Source organism: Cervus elaphus, chromosome 8 (assembly GCF_910594005.1).
Source record: "Cervus elaphus chromosome 8, mCerEla1.1, whole genome shotgun sequence".
In the NCBI taxonomy this organism is placed as follows: domain Eukaryota; kingdom Metazoa; phylum Chordata; class Mammalia; order Artiodactyla; family Cervidae; genus Cervus; species Cervus elaphus.
Genome location: NC_057822.1, coordinates 9533653 through 9555051, shown reverse-complemented (window position 1 = coordinate 9555051; position 21399 = coordinate 9533653). Strand labels below are relative to the sequence as shown.

General features: G+C 43.6%; 1 protein-coding gene across 6 annotated transcripts in view; it reads right to left on the bottom strand.

Moving 5' to 3' along the window:
- Positions 1-21399, bottom strand: part of ARID1A (AT-rich interaction domain 1A) — a 68764-nt gene that overhangs the window by 37729 nt on the left and 9636 nt on the right. For all 6 annotated transcript variants that reach the window (XM_043909359.1, XM_043909363.1, XM_043909361.1 and 3 more), the window contains exons 2-4: positions 6559-6771; positions 4591-5043; positions 3211-3327 (exon numbers count right to left, since the gene is read on the bottom strand). In XM_043909359.1, the coding sequence (XP_043765294.1) occupies positions 3211-3327; positions 4591-5043; positions 6559-6771 (783 nt within the window). The remainder of the gene's footprint in view (positions 1-3210; positions 3328-4590; positions 5044-6558; positions 6772-21399) is intronic.

The following is a 21399-nucleotide window of genomic DNA, read 5'->3' as shown; positions in this document are numbered from 1 at the left end:
AGTGATCCTAATGGATATATAAGGTGCTTTTACCTGTGGCAGCAAGGTTTGGCTCAGGCACCTGATTATTCTTTATACCATTTCATACATCTTAAATATTAACATCTTAAATATTTTTTAAAAAGTAAAAATAAAATCTGCCTTTAGTCAGTGAAGGCAACATAGAAATTATTTAAGCTGAATTTTGAAGCTTAAGGGGTTTTCTGAGGAAATGATTCTGAAGATGTAGTCTGAAATATAAACAAAAAAAGTCAGAAGGAAAAGTACCTTAGGCAAAGAGAAGACCGTGTGCAAGAGCTGGAAGCAGAAAAGGCATGGGGCCCTACAGAAACTGAGAAGGCAGAAAGCAAAAAAGGATGAAGCAGAGGTTCTCAGGGTCTTCCCTGGTGGCTCAGACATTAAAGAATCCGCCTGTAATGCAGGAGACCTGGGTTCGATCCCTGGGTTGGGAAGATCCCTTGGAGGTGGGCAAGGCAACCCACTCCAGTATTCTTGCTTGGAGAATCCCCATAGGCAGAGAAGCCTGGCAGGCTACAGTCCATGGGGGCCACAAAGTGTCGGACACGGCTGAGTGATAAGCACACATACAAAGGTTCTCAGAGTGCCATTCTTGGTCTAGCAGCATCAGCAGCCTCAAGAATTTGTTAGAAATGCAAATTCTCAGGTCTCACTCCAGACTTAAATCAGAAAGAGGTGGAGAGTTGGGGAGGTGGGGATAGCCTTGGTAATATTAAGGATTTTGGATTTTCTTCTTAATCAAAAATAATTGAGAGGTTTTAAATAGAGGAATAACAGGATAACAGTAACTAAATGGTTTGGCGTTAATAGCTGAGCCAAAAAACAAACAAAAAACAAAACAAAACAAAATAGCTGAGCAAAAACTCCTCAAAATCTAATTTTTGTAATAATCAGGATCAGAAACCATACTGAGTCTTTTTATCAGGGGTCACAATCATAATGCCTTTAGGGCTAAGCTGGAAGGGTGCCTAAGTGGAAAGAGGGATGTGAAAAACTGAAGGGGCTGCCCTCCAGTCAGCAGAACATCTGCTCTGGAGTCAAACACAAACACGTGCTGAGTGGAGGGATACACTGTGAACCTAGGGATCCCTTAAAACAGCTGCTTAAGATAGGAGCGGGCTCCTTGCAGGAAATCCCGCCTTCTCCTTTCTTCAGATGTGACTATTTCCCCAGCCTGGCTAGGCAAATCTGGCATCAAACCAGAATAAATTTCAAAGAATAAACCACCTTTTGTTTCTTTGTCTAAGTAGCAGAGGGATAAAAAGCAATTCAACAAACAAGATGCCAATAACCTGGCCAGTTCACCTCCCACGTGGAGATTCTACTGCTACAGAACAGACGACCCGTTTGGATAAGCCCAGGGCAGAGGCCTGAACTTGGGAATGCTCCTTGTGATGGGCTACCCAGGAACAACTCTTTCCTGGGTCCGAGAGGCTATAGGCTACTGGCGTCTTCACTCCAGTAGGTCAAATCAAGCTCTTGGATTCAACAGTATAAGGCTCTCAAGCCTCAACAGACAACGTGTTTGTGCGCTAGGTTTCTCAGGACAAAAAACTACCAGATGCAGTTCAACCAAAATGTCACCAGAAACAAGCAGAAACTTTCTGATGAGGCGCAACTTACAGCACGGGCAGAAATCTACCGATTTGAGTTCTTGCTACAGTACCACCTCACCCGGATTTAGCCACAGATGATAGGTGATGAGGGAGTGGTTATACAGTTCTGACTGAATCAGGTTAAAAAGCACATTCCAGCGAAGTTCAGGATGCAGAACAGGATCGCAACAGACGTTAATGAGAAGGGAACAAGAGTGACTGCCTTATTCAGACACTTCCTCCCCCAATCCCTCAGCTGAAATAGTCAACAGTCTCAGAAGTCCTAGCTGACAATGGCAATTCATCCTGGCCTTGGATGCCTGAATTACAGGTGCTGAGGGACTCCACAGACCTTGTCCTCCTAAGGTTACGGCTTAGAGATCTTCAGGGGAAGCCATGGGGCCTTCATGATAAAGTGAGTTTCCATCTCCTACCTTAAATATCCAGAAAACCATTTTCTTACAAGTCAGAGTAACGGAAGAGACAAGCTTCAAATCCAAGTAGAATAAGAATTTCAAAAGAATCTTATTCTTACCTGTGGCTGAATATCTATTTCCTAACTGAAGCCAGATTTGTAAGGAAAGGTTTGCTGCCTATAATCTTCTCAGGACAGTCCATTTTATTCCTGTGCCCAGCCTGAGGGACTTGCCAACATGTAGTGACAGAGCTAAGACCAAGGGTAAGTGCTCCCAGGACCAGCCTACTATTAAACAGTTGCTACCTGCCTTTGAGTATCGAGTATAGTTCCTTGAAGATGATGGTCATTAGAGCCGATGTTTATGGAGGGCCTACAAGCACCAACACTCTCTTTATACTAATTTAATATTAACCTCTCTATGAAGTGTGTACTTTTAGTTTCATTTTACAGATGCAAAAGCTAAGACATGGACAGGTTAAGTGACTTGCTCAAGGCTACAGTTAGTGGCAGAGTCAAAATGCAGATCCAGGGCTCTAGAGCCCAAGCTTTTCATAAGCAGACCATACTGTCTTTTTCAGGATACTGTCCATCCATTCTATAAACACTGCATCAAGTATCTGGCACCAAAAACTCTACTAGACAAAAGCACCTATTCACATAAAACAACCAGAAAATCTGCTTTTACTCCTCCATACTCAAACGTGACAATCCATGCTGAAAGCACTCCAGATTCTACCGCCTAGCTAAAAGTTAAGACAAATACCTAAAAATTTAGCCTTCAAAAGTAAGATATAGAAAAAAGCAAAAAACACTGAGCTTTTTCTCAGCTTTGATGGAGAGCAGACAGTGCTTCTATCATTTCCATCTTCTCTGTCCCTCAGTTGCGTCTGTGCCTAAGAGCCCAAGATTTAAAACAAACAACAACAACAAAAAAACCATTTAAACAATGTTGAGATCTCTGAACAGAGATCACAAATATATTCTTCCCTGGGCAGGAAACCAAAACAGACATTCTATAAAGTCGGTCCACCAATTCGTATTCAGAATTCTGAGCTTGAATTTAAGGAATAGTCCATCATTCATTTAGCTCAATACCACCAAACAATCCAATCAGAAACTGGTCTTTGTTGCTTTTCTCTCTGCCCTCATCAGCTTTTAGAGGTTGGCAGAAATACTCACAGGCAAGCTTGAAGGTCTTGACTGAAGACTCAGGTTCATATCTTCTTGCCCTCCCTTACTGGAGGTCATTGAGGGGGCTGAGGATGCCTGAGACCCAAATGAATCTTGAGATAACTCCTAAAACAAGAGAAACAAAGGCTGTGAGAGCCTGATTATTGATAAACCAGGTCAGCGTGCTTCATGGTGAAAAGGGCTATGGGACTCTATCACACAGGGGAAACTGGGTTTGAGAGACTGACCACTCGCACACAACACTATTCAAAGGCAAAAAAATACAAACTGTGGCTCTTAAGAATGTCAACAGTTACTATTTGGAGTAAAAAAAACTCATGATGAAGAATTATAAAAAAAAGAAAAAGAATGTCAACAGTGGACATAAGGCTGTCTGATGGCACTGCTGACCATTTATCACCACCAACAGAAAACTGTTCTTTGGGAATAAAGGCCCAAATCTAGCTAACTACAAATTGTTATCTATCAAGGAAAGAGACCAACTGATTTCAAAACACCAACAAAAAACTCATACTAGAACCTCTGCATTAAAATGAGTAGTGCTTCCTTTAAAGGCACTGGCCTCGGATGAGACTCCAACAATGCCACCAATGCACAAAATCTTTAGGGGACTTGTCATCATTCAGTCATTTCTCCTTTTTGCTCTTTAGAGAATAAAGCCCAAATTGTTATTTTCAGACTTTTATCACCTAACTTGTTCATAGACATTGCTACAAATGAATTTTAGCTATTTCCCAAAATCCACTCTCAAAAAAAAGTATTTGCTACAACTGAGAACGGGCTTCCCTGGTGGCTTACTTGGTGAAGAATCTGCCTGCAATGTGCCAGGAGACCGAGGTTCAATCCCTGGGTTGGGAAGATCTCCTGAAGAAGGGAATGGCTACCCACTCCAGTTTTCTTGCCTGGAGAATTCCATGGACAGAGGAGCCTGGCAGGCTACAGTCCGTGGGATCACAAAGAGTTGGATACGACTGAGCGACTTTCACTTTCACCACTAAGCATATTCTAAAGAATGTTACATCACCCCTGATAGCAATGTCAACTGAAGGGGTCCAAAATATTTTGAGTAATAGCAGAACAGAATGGCAGTTGCATGAAAGTACAGTACAGTCTCCCAAAGTGACTGTTTTAAAAAAGACCAAACTCACTTGGATGCTCAAGTTCTGAATGCTCAGTTTAAAAAAAAACAAAACAAAAACTAGTCCATTATCTTTTATTCTTGTCTGTCTATGCAACTTTCCACTGCCCTATTAGTAAAGAGAGCTACAAGTTTTTATGCAGCTAGTTAGAGAACCAATTCGTGTGGCAAAGTTCTCATGACACCAACCCCCAAAGTCTGCGGTCACGTGGAGGGAGGACGCATCTTACCTGCGGTGGAGGGAAGCGCTGCTGGGAGTAGGCAGTTTGCTGTGACTGCTGAGACTGGGGCTGAGGGTACGCAGCCTGCTGGGAAAGCGTCGAGGATGCTGGCTGCTGAGGTTGCTGCTGCTGGTAAGGAGACTGTGCCTGCGGCTGTGAGTAGGGGGGCTGGCTCTGGGGGTGCTGCTGGGTGCTGGACTGCTGGGAGGGGTATGGAGTCGGGGACGGCTGATGGGGAGGCTGGGATGGCTGCTGGGAGTACGGAGGCTGAGAGGACTGGAGCTGCGGTGGCTGAGACTGAGGCTGCTGCTGATACGAAGGTTGGGCATGGGGGGTCTGGGATGGTGGCTGCTGGGAGTAGGGTGGCTGCTGTTGCTGGGGGTGAGGACTTTGCTGGTTGTAATACGGAGTCTGGCCCTGCTGACCATACCCGCTGGGGCCTTGCTGTCCATAAGGAGGAATCTGTAAAAGGAAAGGATACTTTTAGCACTGACACTTCTGAATGAAGAAACGTGAGGTGTTCTGCCAGAAGCTATCTATGCCCTGAAGATGGGTACAGAAAGCAGGCAAGCCAAGCCTCACACTTGGAAGGCCCAGGGTTTTTCTACCAACCCTGTTAAACTGAGCCAGGAGGCTCAGCCAAGCTGGGTTACAAGGTTGGTTTGTTTACAGATGGACGACATTCATCCATGGAAAATTTACACTGTTTAATAAAAATTTGGGCAACTTACAAGAGTTCAAGAACAGCTGTCTTCACCAATGAGACTACTCTTTTTTATCATGGCCTAAACTGTTTTTATAAGTGCTAGGAATCTGTATCCTAGCCACAATGAAGAGTCACTAGCAGACTGGCTCAGTCAACTGAAAACCTAGGGTTTAGTAGTCTAGATGGTATGCCAATGACTGAACTACTCTGGTTCTCTTTTTCACTTTGTCTTTATTCATAAAGTATCTGAGAGCCTACTTGCTCACTTGTACCAGGCACTATTCTAGGCACGAGGGATACATCTGGCCAACTAGGAAAGAAAAAAGACCAATAACATTCACCCCAAATCTCCTCTATTTTCTCAGTGGGGGGAAAAAAAGGCAATTATATTTAAGGGCATACTTTGCTTCACAGTCTTAGAAGTTAGGTTTAATATTCTATTCCTCACATCATTTTCAACTCACATATAGATGATAGAAAATGCTGTCAAAACAAACAAAAAAAAAACGGTGATAAAAAGATGATGGTGCGGAAGGTCAGACAAAAGGAGCCGAGTAAAAGCTTAATGCCTGTAACAGCACCGTTAGCACCTTTACTGTTCGATCTTCCCCTTCCTGCCACTCCCAGTCTCTTCTACGCATTCACTGTAAGCCAGACAGCTGTGTGCTGAAGGCCTTGAGAAACACAAAAGGCCTCTTCTCTCCTCCGTCTTCCCTGAGGCTCAGACGGTAAAGAATCTGCCTGCAATGCAGGAGACCTGGGTTTGATCCCTGGGTCAGGAGAGCCCCTGGAGGAGGAAAACGGCAACCCACTCCAGTATTCTTGCCTGGAGAATTCCATGGACAGAGGAGCCTGGCGGGCTACAGTCCATGGGGCTGCAAAGAGGTGGACACGACTGAGCAACTAACACTTCTCTCCCCAGGACACATGGTATGTAAGTGGTTTTCCTTGGTAGCAGTGGACTGGTGTTCAGCTACTGCCTTTTTCTTTCTTTCTACCTCCTTCGGAGATAGCCACACAGTGGATACAAGCAGGCCAGCCAGGTCAAAGAAGACAGCTATGTATAGCAAGTGGCCAGGGAGCAGTTTTCCTTCAAGTATACATGCTATGATGACCACAACCTCGGCCCTGTACGTAGCAGACTGAAATTGAGTCAGCTGGCCTATGTTCCTTTCAAGGGGTTTAGAAACCAAAGACACATTCTGATCCTACAGCTCAAGACTAGATCTTGGACAGCAACAAGGATTAAGGTCATTGGAGTCACCATCTACCTGCTGTGCATAAGAGAGGCCGCCCATGGTACTCTGCGCTCGGCCCTGCATGGTCATCGGGTACCGCTGTGGGGTCTGGGACCCATATGGCTGCCCTGGGTACCCATGTCCTTGCTGCGGTCCTGATGGAGGTCCCTGTTGTTGCGAGTATGGGTTAGTCCCGCCATATGGCTGAGGTCTCATCTTGCCCATCTGATCCATTGGACTGGATGGCTACAAAATAAAGAGCATTTCATTAACCTGAAGCTTTGATGGCCTCTGGCCAATATGAACACAACCTAGGCATACAAGTCTGTATACCATAGAGGAAAACAGTTACTATGAAAAAGTAATGGTATATACCCAGTAACCCTTGGACAAGTCATTTAACCTTCTTCAGAACTGGATTTTGTCATATGTGAAAGAAAAACACCACCCGTTTATGAAAGCACCTTGTAAGCTATATTCTACCTTGTAACTATGGTACTACTTGAGACCCAAGGAACAGGCCAGGTACAGAGCAATGAATACATGGACTCTATGGTATAGAAAACAAGAACATAGGCCCTTTAGTTGGGAGGGGTTGGTGTCGTTATACTCTGCCATGATCTTGTTCAGTAATACCAAAACTGATGCTTCAACACTGTGGTTGGTAAATTAAATATACAAGCATCTAGATGTTTTTAGTCTTTAAATGGCGAAATCTTATTTCCTTGCACATCAGTAGCCCATTTGTACTATGGCACAAGCACTTAAATCTATGCTTTCTTCCAAATGGGTAACATAGTTAAGTTACTGTTGCTGAGGGAATTGTGACCATGAATTTACTTAAGAGCCTTGTACAACTCAACTGACAAGTTCACCTCCTTGAGAGTGGCAAGGCGGGTATAACTTACGTCTCTTTAAAGAGCAAGATACAGAGGTACCAATAATGAGAGCTCAATTCATAGGTATTTGGCTACAAACATAACTTTCAGCTCTTTACAATGCAACAAGATCAATCAACTCATTCATTTTCTGACCCCACTTTACCTTACTGGAGCTGCATAGAACAGAGCCCTGGCACACTGTCCCCTCCCCAAGACACCCAACCATGTCTACTGGGGGTGAGGAGGCGAGGAGGGAGTGTCTCCAAGCACTTAACTAGGTACACCCTGGTTGCAGAGCAGGCCTGGACCTGACATAAAACTTGAAAACTGAATCTTAAATTGGGGGTGGGTAGCAGATACTAATACCATGGACCTGAATATCAGTAACTTCAAATTACGGAATTTAGAGGTTCTCAAACTTTAGAGTACTTTCAGAATCACCTGGAGGGCTGGTTAAAATGCACACTGCTGGAACCTACTCCCCAAGTCTGATTCTGGAGGTTCGGGGCTGGGCCTAGGATGTGCATTTATAACAGTGTTCAGGTGATGCTGACGTTGCTCGTCCAGGGACCACCACACTGAGAACCACTGACTGAGATGACACCACGGGTCCCTTCTGGTTTTATTATTCTCTAATTAATACATTACTTTAGCCTTAAAAAAAAAAAGGAAAAAAAAACTCAAAAATAAGGGGAGGGGGCACTCAAGTAATTGGTTCTCTGTACGTATCCCCCTTTTATTTTTTGGTAGCATACTACACCTAAGTGTTTTATGATAGAGGAAGTTGAGCTGTCTTGAAGAAAATAGCTAAGATTAAAAAGCCACAGAGACTATTCCTCTAAATATCAACAGAAAAAAAGCAGAAGCAAAGCTCTCTCAAATCTCAGCCTTAAAGGTAACACGGATCATGAGAATACTCTCCAAGTTTCTAAACTATGAGAATCATAGTAAAACCATGTCCCAAATCACTATTACATATCAGTATTATTAAAGTGCTCTTTCCAACAACCATAACTGAACAATTTTGCCCAGTCCAGCCTCGGTATCAGAAGCTCCAACAACATTTCCGATCATAATTTTGGAGCTACATGCATTCTTTTGGGAAATTCAAATTCAACAACTGCACCAGTGAGTAATAAATATCATGTGATCTTCCCCAGATACACCTGGCAATGGAGCCAGAATACCACCATTCTCTCTTACAAGGACTCTGGGCCTCACACAGCCACATCATGCTGCAGATGACAAGGAGATTCCCATTTTATCCTAGACTGCAGCTGCTTTCCACGTGGCCCCCAGGTGAAGAGACTACATTTGCTGAACAGAGACCAGCCCACTCTGGGTATCTCTGTCAGTCCAGGTCTCCCCAACACACAAGGGGCAGTCACTACCATGGTTACTATGGAGCTTCTAGAGCAGCAGCTATTAACCAGGGCTACAGATCAGAGTTTTCTGTGAAGCTTCACAAATGCCTGGGCCTGTCCCTCGAGATTTCAACTTAGTGGGTCCGGAAAGCCTTGGGCTCCCTCCCCTCGAATCCCCTAAGAACCCTGGATGATTCCAGTATGTGCATATTGGACTGCACATGCACACTGAGATGCATAGCTTGAGTGACCTTAGTCTTAGTTTCTTAACCAGGGATTGGACCCAGGCCACAGCAGTGAAAGCGCCAAGTCCTCATCACTGGACCGCCAGGAAATTCCCCAGTTCTAATGTATATTACTAGCTGAGAACCAGTGATCTAGAGAAACACGCCCAATAAAATGTTCTGTGTTATATAACTATTAAGTACTTCAAATATGCCTAGAGTGACTGAGGAACTGAATTATTTTTATTTACTTTTAATTAAATTCAAATAACCATACGTAGCTGGTGGCTATCATACTGGACTGCAGTCCTAGAACACCACTCACAAATCATCTGCACTTCTCCCTGTTCAACAACAGCTCCAAACTTCCCACCTACTGCATCATGTACTGTATCAAATGAAAAGAACAAAGAACATCGTAAATCGATAGACTTGAGTTCAAAACCTAACTCTATCACTGTTTGACCCTGAACACATCAGTTCTTTATCTAAAATGCACATAACACACTTCACACAGTGCCCGGTACTTAAAACACCCAGTGAATAGCAGCTATTATCAATAATGATAAGTAGTGCTTCTGCCCGGCTCTGAAGTCTGCCCCAGTGTGCTCCGGTTCTTCACATTTTTCAGCCTCATGCCAAACTTTCCACTGTTCAGCTCCATGCAACTGTATCCTGCCCCACCTTCCTGCCCACAATGGCTTCCACCAGCAGAAACTCAACCCTTCAACATGAAGCCACTTCCCAGTTCTTTAGCACATTCTGCTCTTTCACATTTCTAAAGGTCCTGCTGTAAAATCAGTCACAAGCACAAGTTGAGCACTTAGTTGTCCAGCTAACTAACTGCACCTCTCAAGGCTAAGTTCTTGGAAGTCAGAGACCAGGTATTTTATTTCAAAGTCCCCGCCAAGACCCCATCTGCAGAACTAGGGTTCGGGAACTTCAATGTGCCAGGCTGTCTTACTTTAGGAAGCGGTAGCGGATACCATGGATGGAAAGCCTAGATTAAACCATCGAGTCAAAGGACCAGGGGCACTGCTAAACCCTAAACCAGGTTACGACTCTGAGGGCAGAAGAAAATGGGGATGGGACTGAAAAAGCAGAAGGGAGGGTAGAACAAGCAGTCAAAGAATGAGCACATTTCTGAGGAGAATTGTGGGTGCTACCCTATAACCAGAGAGGTCATCAAACTACACAGGCGTCCACAAACACACTGCTTAAAAAACAAAAAGACTAAAGGCAACTTACTTTTTCCTCTCTCATATCAGGGGGACTGCACTCCCAATTAAGGACAGTCACTAATGTAGGGGCTAGTTAATAAAGGGTTCAAGGATTCTTCCATCAAGAAGAAATTCCTTGCAGACCAAAAATAAATGCAAGTTAAAGAAATTCTTGCTCTTAAAAAAAATGAAATGAAGACATTTCCTTTTCCTGGACATGAGATTTCTGACCCCCTCCCTTCAAGAGAATACGCAGCTTAGCAAACTAAAATGTATTCAGTTCAATCAGATTACTTTGGTCTCATGTGAAAGTTCAACATCTGCTCATATTAGGAGGGGAGGTGGGCAGGGACTGAACTCACACTTCTGACATTTAAAACCATTGTGAAAGATTTGTGACTTGCCGTTATAGATGAAATGTCATCTTCCAATCTTCTGTAACAGAGAAGGGGGCCTTAAATCTTCACTAATCAGTTTATTGGAAAGTAGCAATTGTAGACCAGAAAAAAATCCCTACTACATGCAAGACAGAAAAACCAGTATCAGCAGTCTGCAGGCACCCAGGAAGAGGCAGAGGATGGGAAATACCGAAGAGCCAGAGGTTCCACTCTGGGAGAGACGGAGAGGAAATCCTTTCAATGGGAAACCACGGGGGTAGATTACTGTGATTACACTTCAAAAGCAAAGGCTCTGCCACAAAGACACATAATTGAGAGGAAAATGCTGCCCCCTTGATCAGGGAAGTGGCGGGGGGCGGGGGGGGGGGGAGCCCTGCTATATACTCTCCTGCATTCATAAAAATAAAAATAAAACAGAGGAAAAGAGCCATAAGAAAACCCCCATCTCCATTCACCACTTATCTCTTTCCAGATCACTGGACGTGTTACAAACTGCCTGCCAAATGAAATGCATCAAAAGATGCTGTTTAGGGGCATCAAAAGGAAAAGGATGCCTGGCAGGCTGAACCCTTTGAATATATTCAGAACAAACAACTTAGACTCACCACTTGCATAGAGTCCCCCTGCTCTAAGCAAATGGAATTAAAAGCCCCACCAGATCAGAGGGCTAATGGAATCCCTTACAACTTCTTATTGCACCAAAGGAAGCCATAACCACCTAAGGCGTAGCTGAGATATAACACACTTGACTTCCAAATTCTCCAACTTGTGATCACGACTGGTTCAGAAGGCAGTAGAGAGGGCAGGACCAAGGACCCAACTACCAAGCAAAAGATATACAATTCATCAAAACGCACCACACCACATGGCAGGGGCAACAGGAAAGAGAAACTTCTTAATTTTCTTGAATAAAAGCTCCACTGAGAAAAGCTCCAGGTTTCATTCCCAATCCAAAGATGCAGAAAGGAAGTGACCAGGCAGCAAACCAAAGGAGCCAGATTTGGTACCCAAGGGCCAGCAAAAACATGATCAGAGAGGGATGGGCCGGGGGCTGCCCCAAATGCGTCCATCAGCAAGCAGAAGTCTTGACTGCCACTCGTCCTGCCACCCTAAATGCCAACTAGTTGGGGCCGGAAGAAACCTAGAATATCATTTCCTACTCCTTGTGCTTTCAAATTTATTCCTGGCCAGATTTGTTGTATGACTTTTAATAATAACAATAAAAAAAAAAGCATCCCTGGCTCTTTAACCGAAAGAACCCCCTAATTGATTCCCACAGTAATTAACCTGCATTTTACCTCAGAGAGCGGTAGTTAAGGAAGTCGGCACTGCTATTTATAACTCATCTCAAATTGAGGGCAGACTGCCTAAAATCTAACACATCCCAGCTGTACTCCTGTTTGAACTGGGGCCAAGGGAATTTTTTAAAGCAATCTTGGCACCGAATGAATGACACCAACAGTACGAGCGCGCGAGCGGTGGTGTTGTGGTGACGTAGCACTGGAGGTGGAATGGGAGGGGGCCAGTGTACTGTGATCCCTCGCGTGCACGCCTGCTGCTCGCCGAGTCCCAGTACAGTAAGCTGGGAACCGCCCACTGAGAGCCAAACACAGGAAAAGGCTTTTCCTGTGGAACGCCTTGAAGTGAGAAACACATGGCTAATCTGCATAAACGCGAAGCCATACCGCCCCTGCCAGGAAGGTTAGTGCTCGTAATCTCTGGCCATGAAGCTGGCTGCCTGGGAGGACTTGGACTGGCGCCTGATAACCCAGAAAGAGCCGAGAGAACAGATGGGTAAGGACCCCGGCAGAAAACAGCCCCAGGTCACGTGACGCGCCACATGGCCCCGCCAGCACAAACTATTGTCTGGCTGCGGAGCTCCCATACAAAGGCACCCGGCCTCAGCTTCCTGTGATTATAGGGACGGGCGGCAGCTGTTGATCCAGTTCCCGTGTGGGACCCTCCCCTACTGAGCTGCATTCCAGGCAGGGACAAGTAAAAAAAGTTAAGGGCTCTCGGCTTCCCCGCAAGCTCCACGTGGTCCCACTCAGATCTAAGGAAGGACAGAGCAGACTTCCATAAACAGACCCGCCCTTTGCACCCCGAGCCACACGAGCTGACCAGCATAAATCACTCTCGTTGTGCTCCCCTCCCCGGCCACACAGACATCTGTATCCTCACCCACTCTTCTCTCACTCCTCCAGCACACTTCAAGGCTTTGAGGACTGGTCTAGGAGCCCAACCCCCATCACAGATAAATTGCCCAGAAACCTGCTTATTTAGTTCCACCCCAGATCCTGTCTCTGACAATAAGGAGATTCCTTCCTTTTCGTTTTGTCTTGCAGTTAAGCAGTCATTTCCCCACCGATAATGTGACCCAAGGCAGTAAGAGATTCTTTACTTCCTATCTGGTCTCACCAGAGGCATTCACTGATGATTTCCTGAATCTAAATTGATAATGAAAACCTCTCATCAAATCTACCCATACCTGACCCAGGAAATCAACCCACTCAGCCTATATGTCTTATCATTCATAACCTGAGAATCACACCCCATTTTTCTACTTCACAAGAGACTGAAAATTCTTTCATTTTAGTTCTAGTTCATTCAAGTTCTCAACAAACTGGTCATACGCCTGTGGTGAAAGAGGAATTACCTACACTAGTTTACAACTACCACTCCAAAGAGACAGTTTAAAAAAAAAAATTCTTTCAAAGTTCTGTATGTGTTCACAAAAATCCAAAGTCAATGAAAAGTTCTACCTACCCCCATTCTGTTTACTGAAGTGATTCCTGAAGATCAGGGCACATTCCTCTTTGCAGCCTTAAGTAAGAGCTCATTTCAAAGACATCGCCTGAAGCATCAACCTCATGGAACCCCTAGGAGGGGCTGCAACCAGAAAACAGACTCAGGACCTTCCAATCCACACTGTCTCGAAAGTGACAGAGAACAAGAAAGGATGCCTGGCTTGTCCAGGCTCAGAGGTATTTAGGCTATTGAGCTCCATCCTTCCAAACCAGAAGATCAGGGGAGAAAAAAAACTCACTAAAGGTAGAAAAAAGAGACCAGAGGGGGAAAGTCATTGAATCTTCAGATTATGAGAGCCAACTGTAATAACCACCTCACAGCTGTCCATCCAAAAGAGGCATATGACAGAAAAACCACAACCAGGTGTCTGATACATCTTTATTTCTTCGTTGGTTTCTGAAAGGGCCTTCAAATAAAGCAGCTAGAGCATCAAAGTAATAAATTCCCCAACAAATGATAAAGTTCTTCTCATTCAGAGCACTTTCATTAGCCACCTTTTACAGAGAAAGTGGTCTTCCAAAAATGATGATCACTTTTTTGAAAGACCAAACTTACCAAACCAAGTTCTCCCAATTTCCAATGAAAGAAAAACCTCTATGAAAGACACACATCTTCTTGAGAAAGGTACTGTTAAAACATAGGGATAAAATATATAAAACAGTGAGGCCTCAAGACAAGACTTCCCTGACGGCTCAGTGGTAAAGAATCCACCTCCAATGCAAGAGACACAGGAGTTACGAGTCTGATCCCTGGGTTGGGTTGGGAAGATCCCTGGGAGGAGGAAATGGCAACCCACTCCAGTGTCCTCGCCTGGAAAATCCCATGGACAGAAGAGCCTGGTGGGCTACAATCCATAGGGTCACAAAGAGTCAGACGCGACTGAGCATGTAGGCGCACAAGGCCCCAAGACAGTAACTAAACAAGAATGAAATGGTGAAAAGAGTACACCAGACTGAGAGAACGACTGGGTTTCCATCCCAGCTCTCTGACCAGCTGGGGACACAGGGGCAGGTACTAACCAGGTTGTACCTTAACCTCCTCAGCTACATACTAGAATCCTGCCCTCCAGATTCTGAATCAGCAGTTCTGGGATAGGGCCAGGAATCTCCTCAGGCGATTCTCAGGTCCAGTCTGGGAGCATTTGGGCTCCATGGCCTCCCTCCAAATCTCCTCCCATCTCCAGCACAGAGCGACTCGAGAACTCAGATGCACGTTTGGTTTCCTTAACCAAACAATGGTCTGAAGAGGGCAGTGCCCGGCCAATAGAGCAAAACCAGGAATGGAACTCAGATTCCCAAGTAAGCAGCACTCTCAAAGCAAAGATTTCCCCAAATTCTTATACTCAATCCCTGACTGTCTTGTCCACCTAAGCACCTATTACTAATAATTACTATAAGCTTTATTTATTTATCCTGTTCACTGTCTATACCCTAGAGTAGAACATAAGCTCTGGGAAGGAACATAAGACACCTGTATGTAAAACACACTTACCCACTTTAAAAGGAAAAGAAAGGAGACTGTGAAAGAGAAGGTGGGACTCTGTAGGTCCTGGCAATTCCTACCAGCGTTCATGTCGAGAGGAAATGCTTTGGCTAAACATGGTCAGTCCTAAGAGCTCTGCCTCCAACTTCTCTGTCCTTCAGTTTCTACGTCAACAGAATAGAGATGACAGTGGTAGCACCCTCAGGGTTGAATGAAATAAGTTAATACATTAAAACAAAACAACACAAGACACTGTTCTTTAAACCAGCTGGACATGCTCCAGCCTCAGTCTTTGTACTCACTGATCTCTCCACCTGGAATACTCTTTCTCCTTCCAGGTATTACGTGAGCTCTCTCATGTAAAATATCACTTCAAACTGACCTCCCCTGATGCATCTATTTAAAATTTCAATCCAGCACACTTCTCGCAGCTGACCCCTGATTAACTTTGCTCCTGAGCACATATCACTAAGCATACTATATGCTAAAGTTTACTTATTTATCTTGTTTAATGTCTATAACCGAGACTAGTATAAGCTACAAAATAGAATACAAAGCATGTGTCTGTGTTTAAATGATTGCTCTATCCTCCAGAACTTAAAATTAGCTATTATCATCCTACACAAATCCCAAATTTCTAGCAATAAAGCTTAGAAACCAGAATAGTTAAGGTCCGGTCCCACACACTCAAGACCAGAAACCCAAAGTGGTCAACTAGAAGTTAACAAATTACTTCCCTCTCTACACCTTCAACAGGAGAAAAAGCAGAATGGAGCTGAAAGCGGTTTCAAAATACCTACTTAAAAAACAGAAGCACACAAGCCGGACACCAGAGGGTTGGCCAGTCCAGTTCCCAAGCTCCGCCTACTTTCAGTGTGTTCTTCCCAAGGAATTTGCTCAATAGCTCCTTCCAAGAATCCTGACAGTAAAGTCCAGCAGTTTTCAACCAGCTGAGCCCCTGAGAAGTGTTTGGAAACAAATGTATGAAAAGTGGCCTTTTTGGTTATCACAGCGGTTCTGTAGTGTTACTGGCATTTGTTACCTGGGGAGCAGGATGCCAAATGTCCTGCAATGTATCGCCACACAAAGAAGAGCCTCTCAGAAACAATGGACTCTAGCCCATTACAAGCTGAATCTGAGATGGAGAATTTCCTGTAACACTTGACTCGGGAGCAGTGGAGGGAAAGGGAATCAGAACTGACTGGTACCCATCCCAAGTACAAAGTCACCCACTAGCCAAGATAATCATAAAGTAAATATTTACTTTATGAAATAGCTGGAAGATAATTTATTGAAGGTGGTACTTTCCCAGTGTGTTAATCACAATTATATAGTTATTTGTGGTTATTTATATATATACATCTTTTCCTACTAGAAAGTACTCCGTGGCATTAGAATCCTGGTGCCTGATACACTGTAGAAGCTCATTAAATATTTGCTGCATTACTGTAAGCAACTGCCGAATGGCAGGTAGATACAGGTTTTTCAAAAAAAGTTTTGCTACAAGACTTCTTACACTGGCAAGTCCCAACTATCGAATGCTTTAAATTAGACAATATTTCAGTAACAGGACTGGACCATTAAATGAGCTAAAAAAAAGTTCTTATCCTGAAAATTCTTGAGAAATGAAGCATGATCAAAGCCTAAGAAATCTTGATGATATACAAGGAAGACAGATTGGTGTACTGAATCCCTAGTACATGCTTAATAATTAAAAACTTAATGTACAGATCTTGCTACCCGCACTAAGTGTTATGGGTTGACATCAGAAAAAATGTATTTCCTCCTGCAAGCCATCCCTTGGTGCTTCTACTCAGGAAAGGACCTTAGTGTGGATGGACCACAAGCCCAAACAAGAGGGGAAATTTTTTAAGTATTTTCTTCCCTACCTATTTGTCATTCATCATGAATTGATCCGGTACACTTAAGGGATACCTGGAGAAACAAGGGTCACATAACCTTACAGACAGAGCTTTACCCAGGAGAGTAACTATCAACTTTTCAGTAAGGACAACACTTCTAAATCACACCAAGTTCTTTTAACCTGGTTTCTAAAATACTACTCTTTCTTCCATGCATTAAATTGCTCCGCGGGTAACTGCTCAAAAACAAAGAAAAAAGGCAAAAACTGCTCTTAACCAAGAAACTTTAAGGCCTCCTTGCCTTCTCTTTTAAAAAGCTCTCTTCCCCTCTCCCTGGCCCCCATTCCTTTTTGTCTCCAAAGCTGGACTGATCCGGCGTGGGTCATATAAAGAGATCCCAAACTTCTCTGAGTGCACAGTTCTACATTCTGCCAGTTTTTCCTTTACTAAAAAAGGTATCTGCGATATATCACTTAGCTGTAGGAGTGTGACTTACATGCAGTAGGGGACTCTGTTTGTCGTCATGCTTTGACTGTCATCAATCCAAACAAGTACTATATTTTCGATAAAGATACTGAGAAAAGGCAGCCATATCACTATTTCATTAATTCCCAGGGCTGCCTTTGACCACTCTCCAAAAATGCCAGCCTTTCCCTTGGTCCCCCTAAGTCCACTGGGGCTATAACAGATACAATAAAACTGGTTAAAGAATGGCTGAAGGAACAGCCAACATTACTAAGATTATGCTGTTGTTTAGTCGCCCAGTCGTGTCCGACACTTTGCAACCCCATGGACTGCAGCACGCCAGTCCCTGTCCCTGTCCCTCACCATCTCCCAAAGTTTGCCCAAGTTCATGTCCATTGCATCAGTGATGCCATCCAGCCATCTCATCCTCTGAGATGCTTCCAAATCAGACTTTTTAAAAAAGGTCATTAGTTCCCCAAATGAAAAGCCATAGAGTCCTTCCTATAGATTCTCCAATTCTCTCTCTTCTGAGCTCCAAATGTACCTGGGTACCAACCTCCTCTACACCACTGTCCACACAAATGTGTACAGAAAAGCCTTGCTTCATCATCATTTATACCAGAAATACATGAGAACAGACCAAAGATACCAGCTGTCTTTCTTGCTATCTCTGGCCAGTATAATCAAATTGGGATGGATATTTGGCATGCTAAGCTATGGAAATCTAGCTAATATTTATCCGTACCCCCACCCCCTAGTCTGTTTTGGCTCACAGACTCTTTTGAGACTGTCTTATTCAAGGCACACCGAATTTCCCTTTGGTAAATGTGTCTGGGTGGGTGAACACAGCTATCTCAATCTCATTTTATTTTAACCCAAAATACCATAATGAGACCACATATTGGTCACTTGAGGTTTTATGTAGGGGTTTTAAAGAAGCCAATTCAAAGCTGCACTGGGAAAGCAGAAGACTGAAATCACAGACTAGAAAGAAAAACAAGAATGCTACAAATCTGTCCTAGACCAACAGAACCCCCAAAACAGACTAAGGAGGGCTGAGAAACAATCTCCAGACCAAAGGAAATAAAGTGGGAAAGGAGAAGAGGCAGAGATCACCTAGGGAACTCTGGTTTATTACTTAATTAGACAAAGGCACGTCCTGCCTCTAGTTAGCCAGGCCATTCCAACAGGGGTGAGCAGATACCAGGAATCTTCACTGAAACGATGTTGACCTGAAAGTGGTATAAATTGCCTCTCCAGTTCTTTTAAGACGTTTTACCAGCTCTGATGTGTTAAAGTTACTGATGTCTCCATGTGCTCTGCATTCTACTAACAGAGTTAGACACCAAAGGAGAGAATGAAAAAGCAAGAACAGAGAGAAAATAAAGCTAAATGGCAGAGGGATGACAGTGAATCTAGAACACAGAAACACACACAGAGCACATGACTCCCTACCAGAGTATTCATCTGTCCATACAAATATCAACTCACAGATCAAACTGCCAACATACTGCCTCCTGGAAGCCTCTGCCTTCATCGCAGCCCGGTCACAGCGATCCCAGTTTCCCTACTCAGGCAGGAGGGACAAGCGGTCTGGTACAGGAAACTTATTTTTAATGGGAAGGATTCAGAAACCACATAGGGTTTTCAGAAAGCCCACATGAACTAGAACACTGGTTCTCCACTTGGTCTTTCCATTACTAATGTTTATTGTCTGACCATTTCTGTCACCTCCATTTCTGTGCCAACCACAATCCTTAAGACATACAACAAGGGACAGGTCTTGGTTCAAATGTCCATTACTCAAAGAGACCTCATCCACTTCAGAGACGGGGTAACTTGTCAGGAGTCTTCTTAGAGGGTTTATTTACTAGGACTTCACAACAAGTGACACAAGGAAAGGAAAAACAACAAAATGCAAGATGGCTACTGGGGCAATGGGGCGGGGATGAGAGACAGAGGGACGTTATTAAGAACGATCTACTCAGAGACCACCAGATTCTCAGATCAGCTGGCCATCAACAAGCTGAAAGGATATCACAGCATTTAATTAAGGCTCCCATACTAGCCTCTGAGTAGCATTTTAAGAATCAGTTTTCAGGCAATTTCCTTAACTGGTCATACTTGGAGACCATCATAGGTCACCATCCTAAAATGAGCTTTTCCACCTTCATCAAACAACCAGACCACAGGTTCAGATTATCCTCATGCTATGCCACCAAAGAGTTAGAAGAGAAAGAAATGGAAGGCAAGGAGTCTCCAGGTCCTATAAACAGAGTTTGTCATTATTGCATAGTAGAAAATATACTATGTATATCAAAAGTATTTTCTTTAAAAAGAAGTATTTCCTTTCTTCTCCCCCAACTCCAAGCACTTTTAAACTTTTCTCTAACCAGTAACATACTTTGAACATAATGTGAGGGCAGTTACATCCGAAACATTTTAGCCTTTGGTGCAATTTGGAAGAAGCCCCTCAGGTAACTCGGACACCCTGCACCTAGATGAGCATAAACCCAGTGGTTCTCAAGCTTCAGTGTGCACTGCGGTGGCCTGAAGGTCTTACTGAAACACACTGCCACAGCTTCAGATTCAGCAGGTCTGGGTGAGTCTTTGCACTTCTGAACAGGACCCAGGTAGTGCTGGGTGATGACGAATGGTTAGGGGTGACACTGAGAACCACTGCACTAAATGCGCCTCTCAAACTAGAGCAGATGCTTAACAAAATCTGTTGGGTTTTGTTGTTTTAGCATTGATACAACTCAGATGTAGCTAAATACTACGGGACAGCTTTGAATTCAGCAAAGACTAACGCTGTGTTTAATCACTCAATTCTATCCCTTTCTCAAGCAGAGGCCTCTACCAACTAGGAGTTGGGTTTGAATTTCAGTTGATAAAAAATAACACTTTCATATGTTATTTAACATTGACTACAGTTGCAAGGTAGGTAGTTTTCCTCCTTACACAGTTGAGGATACAGATTCAGAGAAGTTAAGTGACTTGCGTAAAGTCACACAGCTTAAGGTAACTTTAAACCTCAATTTCAGAACTGACTCTAACATGAAACTGTGTGAGGCACTTAACCTTTATGCGTTCACTCTCTTGAAGTGGAAAATTAAGACAAAAATCTTCATCTCTCCAGTGAGTGCTCCAACTTCTAGAAAGTAAAATCACTCGGCAAATATGTTCATAATGCAAGTTTTGTTCACTTAGATCAAAGTGAAGGGTTCTATCTTTGAGTCTGAATCCTACCTCCACCCCCACTGTCAAAGAGAACAGGGCCTCAGGACCAAATGCTGCCAATTCTTACCACTGGTATCATACAGCCATTCATCAGAAACCTAAATAAAAATCTAAATGGAAGAGATGGATGGGACAGAAATCTTGGCATAATGTCAACTGTAACTAAAGGCTTTTCAGTCTTTCACCCCATTTAAGAGTTCTAGACTACTGCAAAAATAATGTTCCAACAAGCTCCAGTGCTTGAATAATTTATTTTGGATAAGCAAACTTAGTATTTTATAATGTTAGATAGCTCTGGAGAATCAGACAAACCTAGATTCAAATCTACCTTTTACTAGTTTTTTTGCCCTAGGGCAAATTTCTCATTCTTACTCTACTTTCTTGCCTGTAAAGTGGGAGGAGTTAACACTAGAACCCGCCTCTCAGGGTTTTGAAGATTAAATGCAGAAATTCATGGAGAGACACAAGCATAGCTCTTGGCACATAGTAAGTACTCAAATACACAGTAATTGTCATTAATGGTCACCTCTGACATGCCATCAGTTGAAAACAGGGACCTCAGTGAGGTCCCTGGCCTATCCCTGGCCCAGGACAAAGTTGTGGACACATTACCTATAGAACTGATCCCCAAATCTTTTATAATATCTTTGGCAGCCCAGATTCCTAAACAAATAAAAAAATTAGAAGTCTAGAAACAAAAGGCAGGCTAATGCTAATGAAACTCCATCAGTTTGTGGCCAGAACAGAATCCTGTCCAAAATGCAAGAGAGAATGCCATCTGTACTCACCAGAGAAGATGTAGTAACAAACAGGAACCTATTTCCAGCATTTCTGCTCAGGTGACTTCTTTAAGAACAGCAGAAAGCAGTAATAAGGTCTACCCAAGAGACAGGGGAAATCACTGGGCAAGAAGAGCCCAAAGACATATCT